At 37.6% G+C, this 14457-nt stretch overlaps 1 protein-coding gene across 6 annotated transcripts in view; it reads left to right on the top strand.

Moving 5' to 3' along the window:
• The window catches only part of LOC137757679 (lysine-specific demethylase 6A-like), a 159172-nt gene that overhangs the window by 37503 nt on the left and 107212 nt on the right, over positions 1 to 14457 (top strand). For all 6 annotated transcript variants that reach the window (XM_068534286.1, XM_068534285.1, XM_068534284.1 and 3 more), the window contains exon 4: positions 10101 to 10150. In XM_068534286.1, coding sequence (XP_068390387.1) covers positions 10101 to 10150 — 50 coding nt within the window. The remainder of the gene's footprint in view (positions 1 to 10100; positions 10151 to 14457) is intronic.

Raw genomic sequence — 14457 nt, 5'->3', positions numbered from 1 at the left:
GGCTCTGAAGTTCCCTTCTGTCCTGGTTGATCTCCCTATGGGTGAGGCGGTTTCTCAGGGTACAGGAACCTTTCCTCTTTCACAGCCGCCTCCCAGGTGTGCAAGTTCTATCCCATTTCCCTTTTTTTGTCCTACCCAGTTGCATGGAGATTTTCTTGCACTTTCAGAAGTCTGAGGTTTTCTGTCAGGTGTTCAGGAGATTCTGTGAGAATCATTCCATGTGTAGATGTGTTTTTTTTGAGGATTTTAATTTATTATTTATTAATTTTCATTGGCTGCGTTCTGTATTGTGGCACTCAGGATGTTTGTTGAGGCACGCAGGATCATTGTTGAAGCATGCAGGATCTTTTGTTGCAGAGTGCAAGCTTCTCTCTGGTTGTGGCATGCGGGTTTTCTCTTCTCTAGTTGTGGTGCACAGGCTCCAGGGCATGTGGGCCCTGTAGTTGTGGCATGTAGGTTCAGGAGTGCGTGGGCTCTGTAGTTTGAGGCATGCGGACTCTCTGGTTGAGGTGCATGGGCTCAGTAGTTGTGGCATAAGGGCTTAGTTGCCCTGTTGCGTGTGGGATCTTCCCTCCCTGACCAGGGATCGAACCCACGTCTCCTGCCTTTTAAGGCAGATTCTTTACCACTGGATCACCAGGGAAGTCCCTGTAGATGTATTTTTATGTGTTTGTGGGAGGAGGTGAATTTCACATCCTACTACTCCACCACCTTGATCCATTTCCTTTAAGATCTTTTTCCTTTATTCAGCTCGTAATAAATTGGGTGGCATCTAGCAGATGGAAAGGAGCTTTGCAGAGCTGTAGAAGGCATGAAGACATTTGATAGGTAGCAGGAGTCAGGAACAAAGAAGCTGTAATAGAAAAGAAGTGGATAAGATATTGCAAGGTTACTTTCCTTATAGAGGATGGTAATCAGGCAGAATACCTAACTAACGTTCAGGTGATTTTTTTTTTTTAATTAACTAATTAATTTATTTTTTGCTATTCGTTGCTGCGTGCAGGCTTTTTCTAGTTGCGGCGAGTGGGGGCTCCTCTTCATTGCAGTGCATGGGCTTCTCATTGCCATGGCTTCACCTGTTGCCGAGCACGGGCTCTAGATGCGCGGGCTTCAGTAGTTGTGGCATGTGGGCTCATTATTTGTGGCTCGTGGGCTTAGTTGCTCTCTGGCATGTGGGATCATTGTATTCATTGTACTTTGTTGACCTTTTCTTGGGTGAACCTAGTAAAGGTCCCTGTAGCTATATTTTTCCTTCAGGCCTGGAGTTCTTAAACGTTCTGCATTTCTTTTTTACTTTTTTCTGAACTTTCTTTGTGTACCATTGTTTATTATTTCCAAGGTTTGTAGTCTTACTTATTAGGGAGGAGCAGGAAGAATAGTGTCTGCTCTCTTTTCCAAACAGAAAGTCTCTTGGGACATTTTCTGTTGTGGCTTTGAATTTGGGATTTATATTTGAGAATACTTTAATTTCTAGTTTATTGTATATTCATATGGGATGCCTTGTTTCTTTTAATTGCTAATCACATAATTTTCTTGTTCTGAAGAGATTTTGTGAAGCTAGGTGACACATGCATTAGCTTATTTAAAACATATGCTTTACATTTGTTAAAATTTAATTCAGCTACTTTTGAGTAACAGAAAGAAATTAGTTTTATATAAACTGATACCCTAAACATTTCAAAAGGGTCTTTTCCTTACTATTAGGCTGGGCTTTATATAAAGCCAGTATATTGTACACATAGAAACATTACTGATAATACTTTCTTCTGTACAGTTTCACAGAATGTATTATCTCTTGGTAAAAAGAGGTTTCTATTGTAAAATATGTTTGGAATTAAGCGTTTATCTTATAATTATTGTATATACTCTCTATTCCCACCATAGCAGTGAATCTGAATTATAGAACATCTTAGATTATTAGGGGTCCTAATGGAAATAATGAGGGTAAGCCAGTGTTTCTTAAATTTATTAGCATACTCGCATAGAACCCCCCCTTTTAAGGATAATTCTTACCTGTAATTACAGTTTTCCCTTTGTAGGAGTTTCACTTCTGAGTCCCTAAAACAAAGCTTATCAAATTTCGGAGTGTATCAGAAACCTACAGTGTGTTGAACACCAATTGATGGGCTCCATCCCCAGATTTTCTGACTCACTGATATCTGAGATAGGGCCTGAGGATGTGGATTTCCCAGTGGAATTGGTAACTGAGTCATCTGGGATTAAACTTGGAGAACCCTTGTCCTAGAAGTTAAATTTTTAGCTTAGCATTTTTTTTTTCCTTTTATAAATTTATTTATTTATTTTTATTTGTTTATTTTTGGCTGCACTGGGTCTCTGTTGCTGTGCGTGGGCTTTCTCTAGTTGTGGCAAGCCGGGGCTACTCTTCGTTGCAGTGCACGGGCTTCTCATTGCGGTGTCTTCTCTTGTTGCGGAGCACGGGCTTTAGGCACACGGGTTTCAGTAGTTGGGGCACGCAGGCTCAGTAGTTGTGGCTCACGGGCTCTAGAGTGCAGGCTCAGTAGTTGTGGCCCCAGGACTTAGTTGCTCCGCGGCTTGTGGGATCCTCCCAGACCAGGGCTCGAACCCGTGTCCCCTGCATTGGCAGGCAGATTCGTAACCACTATGGCACCAGAGAAGCCCTTTAGCTTAGCATTTAAAGTGTATCTTTAACTCTTAATTTCTCAGCTTGATACTTTCTTTCCTTTAGGCCCTTAAATATTCTATAAATTTTGAACTTTTTTAAAATCAGAAAATTGATTATGTTACTTCAGCTTAGGTTATTTTTAGTAATGAATACTTACTGTCCATGCTTTGCTTTAGTAATACCATAGTAGTTTTGTTACAGAGTGAGAACGTGTTCTACTTGCCGCACAACAGGCCATTAAATTGGGAGATGTGCTGGTGGGGCAAGGGGTAATGACTTTATTTGGAAAGCCAGCAGACCGAGAAGATGGTAGACTAATGTCCTAGAGCAGGGGTCCCCAACCCCCGATCTCTAGAGCGAGTGACGCTTCATCTGCCTCTCCCCATCCCTCACATTACTGCCTGACCCCCCTGCCCTGTTCGTGGAAAAATTGTCTTCCACGAAACTGGTCCCTGGTGCCAAGAAGTTCAGGCTCTACTGTCCTAGAGAACCATCTTACCCCAGTCAGAATTCAGGCTTCTTTTATACTAAAAGAGGAAGGGAGTGGCTGTTTGTTGCATACTTTTTGGTATCGGAATCCTTTGTTCTTATAATTGTCCACTCAGGTCAGGTCATGATGTTCCTGTAAACCTCCAGCAAAAAATATGTTATTCTCTGTTCTGCAACTTTTAATTTCTATGTGAATGGAAAAGTGTTATACTCTTAAAGGTAAGAGCCTTGAGAATAGGCTATCCTCTATATTTCAGGCTATGGGCCTGAATTTAACTCAAAGCAAAAGCAATAGAATACAGAGATTAAAATACAAACATCTAATATGGAGTCAGAATTGTTCTTTCCTGTTACAGTTTTATGCAGTAGTATAGTATATACCTTTCTTTGTCATTTAAGTCTGTACTTAGTATGTTTCATGCTTATCTGCTATTGATAATTGTACTAAAAACAAAAATTTTTAAAGTTTAGCTAAGCAATATATTAGGGAAATTCAGTACTGACATTAATCTGTTGTCATAAAAAGGTATAAAATATGCTGGTGATGTTACTGACCATAGTTCTTGGACTTTATCAGTAGAAATTGATAAGAGGCTAGAAGAGAAATTAAGGCAAAGTTTTACTGGGACTCAGTGCTGCAGCAGGGGGGGAGCAAAAACAAGTTAACAGGTTCCCTGGCTTACTCCCTAAAGGGTGTTAGCTGGTCCCTTAAGTTGGGTGAGGGTAGGGGCGGATCCAGGGGTCAGGCCAGAGGGGTGGCTTGGGTGGTCTGCCCACTCCCTTTGTTGGTGCTGTGTGCAGGAAATTGTGCACAGTACTGTTTTTTCTCCTGGCACCTTGTGGTAGGTGGTTTTTGGTCTTTTTGTAACTTGTTCATAATTTGCCCCAGCTATACACGTGCACAGTTATTTTAGTCCCTTATTGTTGCTCAGGTAGAGGAGCAAGCACTGCAGTAAAGGGTCCCAGTTCCCAGCCTGTCTCAGTGGTATATACTTTGTTTATAATTTGGTTTTGGTGCCTGCAGTGGTTTTGAGTTCATATTCAGCTTTATATGCTTCACTGACTAGAACTGTTGAACACTGATTGATTATGTATGCCCATGGGCACAGAGAGATGTTCTTTCAGAAGGATAATTTTTAATAATTGTTTTGAATCATGTGTCAACTTACTCATTAAATATTAGATACAAAAATTTGGTCTGTATTTGATACTTTGGCTTGATTTGATTTTTATTTGCATTTTTCATTTATATCTTTACAAAAGAGTTGTGTCTTTTAGAATTACTTCTTTTTAAACCATCCTTTAGGGACTTACCTGGCAGTTGGGTGGTTAAGACTTTGCCTTTCAATGCAGGGGGGTGTGGGTTCAATTCCTGGTCTGGGAGCTAAGCTCCCGTATGCCTTGGGGCCAAAAAAGCCAAAGCCTGAAACAAGCAATATTGTAACCAATTCAATAAAGACTTAAAATAATTAATAAACTATCCTTTAGTAAAAGTACCATGGCGGCATGAGCGATCTGTGTATTATTTAGCATTTTTCTCTTTCACCTAAGAAGTTTGGAGGCAGGTAGTACAGTTCTGATACGTTGACGCCACAGAATTATCAGAGACCTGGGCTTTGTTTTCTGTTAGGATAAATTTAGACAATGTTTTGAGTTTGAACTTTGTTAATTTAGCATGACACACGAGATTTCTTCATGTTATGGGGTGTATCAATATTTACTTTGTATTGCTGAACAATATTCTGTAGTCTGGATGTTCGACAGTTTGTGTACCCCAACACCCATTAAAGGAAGTTTGGCAGTTGTGGAAAAAGTGCCTAAAATTTTTACATACCAGGTTTTGTATGAATTTAAGTTTTAGTTTTACTTAGGAGTGAATTTCTGGGTCAGTGCATTGCTGGTAAGTTTATTATAACTTTACAACAAATTGCTTATGATTTCCCAAAGTAGCTGTTCCAAGTTTGTATTTATTTACAATAGCAGTTTATGAGAATCACTGTTGCTCTTTATCTTTGTCAGAACTTGTTATTGTTAGTATGGTTCATTTCCATAATGATGGTGAACATCTTTTCCTGTGCTTACTTGGTGTCTTAGTCTGTGATGTTTTTCTTTTATTATTACACTTTTTGTTTTATATGTTTTATTATTGAGTTTTGAGAGTTATTTGTGTAGTATTGTGTGTACAACTCCTTTATCAGGTACTTGATTTTTCCTTTCTTAGAGCGAACAACCTCCTCTTAATTACTTAATATAAAAAAGTTTCCATTGTTTTCAACAATAGTGTTAGTTTTTAACTTTTTAAACCTCTTTTCCATGTAAATTCAGTTATTTAGGGATAGCCACTGAGTTCTGTGTTCTATAACATAGAACCTCTGCCACATTTTTCCAGGGCTGGAGTGTGGGATAAGTGGCCTTGTTCTTTTGGAATGATCCTCTGATACAGTAGGAGATGTTAGACAGGTACCTTGCCTCTCCTGACATGGAGTATGATATAGGTAAGGGCAATTAGAGAACATAGTTTTCTCTGCTGTTTGTGCATTAGAGCTTCCATCCCATGAGTGTGAGCTTGTAGAGTAAAGTAGCCCTAGCTGTCATTTGCACTTGCTTGGAATATAACTTCTGCAACACGTTGATGAGTTGGGGAAAGAAAGATTGACAGCCTGTCTCCTTAAGGGGAGATATCTAAACTTTAAAATGGAAACTTGGGCAAGAGGCAACTCCATGTGCAGGCTTTTATAGTTACATAAAATTTTCATCTCCTTTGGGTAAAAAATATGATTGCTGGATCATATGATAGGAGTATGTGTAAGTTTTGTAAGAAACCACCAAACTGTTTTCCATTGGCTGTACCATTTTTGCATTCCCTAGGAATGAATGAGAGTTTCTGTTCCACAGCCTTGCCATTATTTGGTATTGTCAGTGTTTTTGATTTTGGACTTTCTAAATAAGTATATAGCTTTAATTTGCATTTCCCTGATGACATTATGTAAAGCATCTTTTCATATGATTTTTTACCCTCTGTATCTCTTCTTTGGTGGGGTGTTTGTTAAGTTCTCTGGTCCATTTTTTATCAGGCTGTTTTCCCATGGTTGAGTTTCAAGAGTTCTTTGTGTGTTTTTTAAATAAGATAAATTTATTGTTTTTCAATGCACCAAAGTGCATTGATTTCTAAATCTTCTTAAAGTGCTATGAAAAAAAATATTCAAGAAAATAAAATACAAATGGGAAATTTAACCATTAGATTTCATCTCCTTTGTACTAACCCTATGCTTAGTCTGGAAAACAAAGAAAATAACTTTGAAGTAAAACTAAAATGCTAACTAAAAAATTTGGCCATAAATCTAAGTACATGCATTTCAAGGTTTCACCGCTAGGAATTTTGTTAAGATCAGTTTAATCATTAATAACACTATATAATAGAGCATAAGGAATACATGTCCAGGGTGTGATACTTGCCCCTTACCCTCAGATTTATGTCAGAATAAAGGTGATAATTCTGCCAGGTCCCTGCAGTGCCCCCATCCCAATCCCTGGAAGCAAAGACTGTGCCCTGTCACAGAACCTTGTACAAGTTGTAGTAAAACAAAGCCGAAGTTTTCTTACTTTTCTATTGGAAATGGTCAGTTATTTGATAAATACTCAAGCACTTATGGGAATTCACTTCATGAGTTTGTTTACCAAACACATTGTGCTGGAACTGACCACACGAAAAGTTCCTTTGGAATTTGGCCTACAACTTAATATGTTGGGAATTTAAAACCTGCAAGAGAAAAAGACGTGGGGAATCCCTAATCCAAGCATGTTGTAATTACTGAAGGGATAGACATACTAAAAGTTTTGGTCACAGAAGGCACAAACTATAAACTAATAAAAGGGATATTCTTTTTGAGTAAAAACAAAAACTAGCTAATGCCCTTCTTTGTTTTGTGGACACCGTAACTAAGATGAAGTCAGACTCAAATTTACTGTCTACTCCTGTGACCCTCCCTCCCAAAGAAAAAGGTAAAAAATTTAATTTGTCTTATTACGTACTTTCCGGCCATTAATTCAGATGTAATTATACATCTCGATTACATTAATTGAGATGTAAAAAGAGGTTGTGATAGCAGCTATCAAAGCAGTATTTTCAAACATTATTTAAAGGATGCTTTCAGGTTTAGAGTTAGCCTTCTTTGTCAAAAATCTTCACAGCTTCATCAAAAACTTCATCAACAGATTTAGAAGCATCTATTTTCTTGACTTTCCCCATTTCTTCATATAAGTCAATAATTGGCTTTGTTAACTGAAGATAGGTTTGAATTATCTTTTCCAAGCTCTTTCTGTTGTCTTCATTCCTATCACTACTTTTCCCCTCTCAAGACATCATTCAATACAGATCTTATTATTACAGTCAAAAAACAAAACAAAAGATACATTAGCCTTACTATCCATGTATCCATGGTCTTTTTTTTTTTTTTAATAAACATTTTCTGCAGTTTGAAAATATGCCTCAGTGTATTTTTTTGCTTTGGTCATTTTCCCTGCTTGCTGTTCTCTTAGCTTCCAGAATCTATGGTCTATTGTCTTACATTAATTTGGGGGAAATTTCATTCATTATTGTTCCAAATAATTCCTGTGCTCTCTTCCTTTATCTTTTGATAGTATAGTATTTCTTTATCTTTTGTTAGGATAGTAACACTTTGTTAAACCTTTGCTAGTTGTCCCACAGCCTTGGATATTCTGTTCTTTTTTTCCCTAATCTTCCCTTTTTAGGGGTTTTTGAGGATTCTTTTGATAAAGCCTCTATCTCAGATACCGTTTCCTTAGCAGTATCTAATCTATTGCGACTCTCATAATTTTTGTTATAGTGTTTTTGATCTTCAGCATTTGTACTTGAAATTATTGGCCTTCTGTATCTCTCTTTACATTGTCTTTCCATTCTGGTATGCTATTACATATCCTTAGCATATTAGTTGTACTTGTTTTAAATTTCCTGATGTGATAATTCCAACATCACTGCCACATCTGTTTCTGATGCTTGCTGTGCCCCTTGCTGCTTCTCTCTCTCTTTGTTTTTTTTTTTTTGGTGTGCCTTGTAATTTTTTCTTGGTATCTCTACATGGTGTACCAGTTAAAAAGAACTGCTGTAAATAGGCCTTTAGTAATGGGGTAGCAAGGTGTTAGGGGAGGGAAAAGTGTTCTATAGTCTTAAGATTAGGTCTCAGTCTTTTTAGTTAGCCTATGCCTTTGCAAAGAGAATTGCATCAGAATTTCTGTTTTCTTCCTTCTAGGTTGGATAGGATGACTGGAGTGGGCTGGAATTGAGTATTTTTCTTACTTTCCAGATTGTTACGACCAGAATGCTCTGGGGTATTTAAAAATTGTTTCTTTTCCCATTCTTTGGCCAGAAGCTTGTGGAGCTCTTTCTCAGATTAACATGTGGCAGTATGACTGGGCCCCTAGAAGGAAGTCTTGCACTACTGTGGGGCTCCTCCTTTACCTGGGAGCCCTGGATGTTTTAAATCTCAGGCATGTCTGCACTGAACTTTTGTACCCTGACACTTGTTTCAAGGGTTGTTTCTCTTGGTGAGTGTTTTCTCTGGTAATCTGTGACTACTTGTGTTAGCCTTGCTCCTTTAAATTTTTTTGTAAAAACAAACATTTTAGTCAGTCAGTTCTCAGATGTATTGTATGCAGTGATTCTCATATATAGTAGTGTCTTTTAACCACACATTTGGTTATCTTGAAATTCTGATTATTATTATAATTTTATGATAATACTTGAAAAAGCAGGTTTTTCTCATTAGGTCTTGCTTTCTCTTAACTCTAGTTATTTTCATGAAAGGATATTAGATAATGTTTTTGGCTTTATTGAGAAAATGTCTGAAATTCATAAAAATGATTGTTGAAAATATGAAAATCTTCAGTGTTACAATACTTGTGTGCAATCTGCTCTTCCTTTCACGTACTGTAATATTCCTATTTTACTTTGACTTTAAGGCAGTGTTCATTCCTAAGTGTATTTCATTCTAAACGTTGTCCCTTGGGAACTTTAACAGATAATTCAAAGACATTCTTATTCCTTTGGAATCATGATGGAGTTTCCTGTTGTTCTTAGTTTTAAAGAATGTTCACACTAATTCTGATGTGCTTATCTTAGCGGTTCCCAACCTTTCTGACACCAGGGACCGGTTTCGTGGATTTTTGCATGGATGGGGGGTGGGATGGTGGGGTAGCGATGGTCAGCGATGGTTCATGTGGTAATGTGAGCAATGGGGAGTGGCACATGAAGCTTTGCTTGCTTGCCTGCTGCTCACCTCCTGCTGTACGGCCCAGTTCCTAACAGGCCAAGGACTGTACTAGTTCGCAGCCCCGGGGGTTGGGGAGCCCTGGCTTATGTGATTTCCTATTTACCTTTTTACCTTATGTGCCTTTTTTTTAGGCTGACAGGAACTTCCTTATGTGATTCCAGACTTTATGTGCCTTTAGATGGATTAGGGAGTGTGGGAATAACCATCTTGGAATTGTACTGAAGCTAGTAGCCCAAGATGATGTTGATTATGTGAAAGGAAGCACCAGAAACAAGGGTTTGTTACAGCTCAGGTTTTATCTTTCTGGAAAGTGTTGGATTCTGAGAAAATTCATTATAGTGTGTAAAAACAGCCTTAGAAAATTTTCATGACATTTGGTTGATTACGGAGATCAAGTGAATTAAAGTAAGTGCCAAGGTTTTACATTTTTCTAAGTGCAAGGATGAGATTTGATGATGGTTTATATACCTGATATCCTGTAGGTTATTTATTTTTCCATTATAATTATTATTTCCATAGGTGATTAACTTGGTAGGGCATAAACTTTAAATTTTTTGCTGTTTATATAATTGTGGAGAGGCAGGAATGATGGGCAGCTTGTATTAAAATATTAAAATCTGTGTTGTGGATTTTTAAATAGGACATAATTGGACTAATAACTATTTTCCCTTTTTCAGCATTATCTGCTTATCAGAGATACTACAGTTTACAGTCTGACTACTGGAAGGTTAGTGCACCTTTGAATACCGATTTTGTTTTCTTATTTTGGGGCACATTATATGAAATACTAATTCTAAGTAGGGAACATGGAAAGGGGGAGAAAGGTATTTTGTGCCAGCTGTTTTATGTGAAGTATATTGTTCGTAATTAGTATTTTTCTGACTAATTAAAAAGACATTCTAAGTGTGAAACTTTAATAACAAAATCAAGTAAAAAAATCTGTTCCTTTTTAAAGTTTGTAGCTGGGACTAGATGAAGGATGCATAATGGTGATTCTAAAGATGGGTGAATCAGGCTAAAAGGCTAAAAAGCTATGGTTGGATCTCTGGGGAAAATTAAAGTCATCCATGTTAGAAAATCTGTCTAAGTAAGAATGGCGTGTAAGGATAAATTATCCACTGTGTTATCTTAATTTAAGCAGTAAAGTTAAACTAGCTAGCAGATTAATCTTTCAATGCATATGTGCTTTCAAGTGTGATACAGATAGCTAAATAGATTGCTAAATAGATTGCTTTTCAAAACAAATTTATCTTATAATGGGATATAACCTATAATATCCGTTTTATATATAACTTTTATGAGAATTAGTTATAGGTAGTGTTATGTTACCTGCAAAGAAATTTTAGGTTACCCAAGGAGTTTGAAAACCCATGTGTTGACCCCTTATGTAACTGAAAGTGTTGCTGGCTTTTGTGAAGTACTTGGAGTGGAAAGAAACAGTTAAGTATGAAGGTTTATTTAATCCAGAAACATTCACATAAGTTTATTTAGATTTACTACTATTATTTTTTGATAATAGTATTACAGAAGTATGATTCATCTACCATAGAATACACCCATTTGAAGGGTACAGTTTAATGATTTTTAATATATTCACAAAGTTTGTGTATCCTATACCACATTTGATTTTAGACTATTTAAAATATTTTTATCATACAGTAATGAAAACATGTATTCTCTCTCTCAGTCCTCCATGATCCCTTTCTTAAGAAAGTGATCATTTACTTTGTGTTTCTACATGTTTGTCTAGTCTGGACTCTTTTTCTGACTTAGTGTTTTCAAGGTTTGTGTCTGCTGTAGCATGTATCAGTAGTAGTACTTCATTCCTTTTTAGAACTATAAATTACAGTTTATGGATATTAATTTTATTTATTCCACCAGCTGATGGGCATTTGCTGTCTCCTCCTTGGCTATGAATCGTGCTGCTCTGAACATTTGTGTCCCTGGTTTTGTTTGAAGACATATTTTCATTCCTTTTGGAAGTATACCTCAGAGTTGAATTTGCTGTGCTGTTAACTTTTTGATCAGTTAAACTAATTTCTAGAGTGATTCCACCATGTTACATTCTGACACTCATTGTTGGAAGACCCCATTTTCTCCATATTCTTGCCAACATTTGTTCTGTCTTTTCTAAATTCCACCATCCTAATGGGTGTAACATGTTTTCTCACTCTAGTTTTCATTTTCATTGCCCTGATGACTAACTGTTTGGACATTTTCTTGTTTGTTTGTTGGACATTTGTGTTTGTTTGTTTTGAGAAATGTCTATTCAGATTCTTTGCCCCTTTTAAATTGAGTTGCAATATTATTTATATATCTAGTTGACTTGCTAATGTTTTCTTATTCTCTAGGTTGTCTTTTTTTCATGTTTAATAGAGTTCTTTGAGGCACAAAAGTTTTGTTATGAATTCCCATATAACTTTTTTTTTCTTTTGTTGCTTGTACCGTATATCCAGTACCAATCCAAGTCATAAAGATTTATCCACATTCTTCTTTTAAAGGTTTTGTAGTTTTAGCTCTAACTCTTAGGTTCTTGATCATTTTAAGTTAATTTTTTTTGTGTGGTGTAAGGTAAGGTTTCAACTTTATTGTTCTGCATGTGGATATGTAGTTGTCCTGGCAGTGTTTGTTGAAAAGAAAATTCTTTCCCCAACTGGATGATCTTGACACTGTTGTCACCAGTCTTGGCCACAAATCTGTTGGTTTATTTCTAGACTTTCTGTTCAAAGAAACAGAAAACAGTTTATTTCTAAACTTTCTGTTCTGTTGATGTTTTATGCCTGGTTTTGTGTTGGTACCACACATTACAGCCTATTTCTTTTAAACTACTTGTATCTTTCAATGTAAATTTTGTCTTGCCGATAACGTATAGTTGAACCATATTTTATTATAAATAGAATTATTTTCATAATTTCCCTTTACTTTTTTAATTTTTGAAAAAATATTTATTTATTTATTTTTGGGCTGTGTTGGGTCTTAGTTGTGGCATGCGGGATCTTTCGTTGTGGTGCGTGGGCTTCTCTTTGGTTGTGGAACGTGGGCTCCAGAGCGTGTGAGCTCTGTAGTCACAGCACGTGGGCTCCCTAGTTGCGGCTTGTGGGCTCCAGAGCATGTGGACTCAGTAGTTCCAGGACGCAGGCTTAGTTGCCCTGGAGAATGTGGGATCTTATTTCCCCGACTAGGGATCGAACCTGTGTCTCCTGCATTGGGAAGTAGACTCCCAACCACTGGATCACCAGGCAAGTCCTTCACTTGACACTTATTGCTGTTTTTTAAAACATTTTATTTATTTATTTATTTATTTTAGGGTGCATTGGGTCTTCGCTGCTGCGCTCAGGCTTTCTCTAGTTGTGGTGAGTGGGGGCTACTCTTTCGTTGCGGTGCGCGGGCTTCTCATTGTGGGGGCTTCTCGTTGCGGTGGCTTCTCTTGTTGCGGAGCAGGGGCTTTAGGCTTGCGGGCCTCAGTAGTTGAGGCTTACAGGCTCTAGAGCGCAGGCTCAGTAGTTGTGGCACATGGGCTTAGTTGTTCCACTGCATGTGGGATCTTCCTGGACCAGGGCTTGAACCCATGTCCCCTGGCATTGGCAGGTGGATTCTTAACTGCTGCACTACCAGGGAAGCCCTCTTAGCTATCTTTTATCAAGTTGAAGTTTCTTTCTAATTTTATTCAGTTATGTTTTTTTCATCATGAAAAGGTGATGTGTTTGGTCAAATTTCTTTTTTGTGTCTATTGAGAATTTGATTCTTAGTTTGACTTATTGGTTATTCAGGAATGTATTCTTTAATTTCCACATTTCTTTCTGGTATTATTTTTTAAAATTTCATTTTGTTTTGTTCAAAGAACATGCTTCATATTATTTCAATTTGTTTTTTACTCATTTATTTTGCAGCATAATATTTGTTCTATCTTGGAGAATGTTTAATGTGCATGAGAGGAATATATATATTCTGTTTTTATTTGAAGTATTCTCTAAATATTTGTTAAGTTTGGTGGGTTAAAGTTTTGTGTAAGCTATCTATTCCCTCTTTGTGTTCTTTCTCTCTGGTGGTTCCATTTATATTGAATATGAGATTAAGGCTCCAGTTACTGATGAATTGCTTATTTTGGGGGTCATTTTTATAGGTTTTGTGTCATATGTTTTGTTGGGTGCATGTATCAGAGTTGCTATGTATTTTTGATGGATAAATTATTTTATTTAAATTTTTCTTCCAACTTTATGGAGAAATAATTGACCTGTGCATGTATCACCATTTGTTTAAGGTGTATATTGTATGTTAATGTGATACATTTATACACAAAGCATTTGAAACTGTAGTGTTAGCCAACATCTCCACGTCATGTAATTGTTTTTATTGTCCTGCTTTAGTTCTACTAATGTTCTTTGGTTTTGAAGAATTTTGTTTGGTCGTAGTATAGCCATTCCAGAATTTTTATTTATTTGTTTAATTTTATTTTTGGCTCTGAGTCTTAATTGCGGCACGTGGGATCTTCGTTGAGGCACACACGATCTTTCGTTGAGGCGCTCAGGCTCTTTGTGGCAGCAGGGGGCTTCTCTCTAGTTGTGGTATGTGGGTTTTCTCTTTTCTAGTTGAGGTGCGCAGGCTCCAGGGCGCGTGGGCTCTGTAGTTGTGGTATGTGGGTTCCAAAGCGCGTGGGCTCTGTAGTTTGCGGCATGCAGGCTCCCTAGGTGAGGTGGAGGAGCTCAGTAGTTACGGTGCGAGGGCGTAGTTGCCCCGTGGCATGTGGAATCTTCATTCCCTGAGCAGGGATTGAATCCGTGTCCCCTGCGTTGGAAGGCGAATTCTTTACCACTGGATCACCAGTGAAGTCCCCAGAATTTTTATAATCAGTGTTTTCATGATCCATTGCTTTTCATATTTTTATTTACAGTCTGTTTTTCAATCTAAAGTATGTCTTCTGGGACTTCCCTGGTGGCACAGTGGTTAAGAATCCGCCTGCCAATGCAGGGGACACGGGTTCGAGCCCTGGTCAGGGAAGATCCCACATGCCACGGAGCATCTAAGCCCATGCGC

This window comes from Eschrichtius robustus (assembly GCF_028021215.1).
Source record: "Eschrichtius robustus isolate mEscRob2 chromosome Y unlocalized genomic scaffold, mEscRob2.pri SUPER_Y_unloc_3, whole genome shotgun sequence".
NCBI classification, from domain to species: domain Eukaryota; kingdom Metazoa; phylum Chordata; class Mammalia; order Artiodactyla; family Eschrichtiidae; genus Eschrichtius; species Eschrichtius robustus.
The sequence above is the reverse complement of the archived record's forward strand: the minus strand, read 5'-3'. Positions and strand labels throughout refer to the sequence as shown.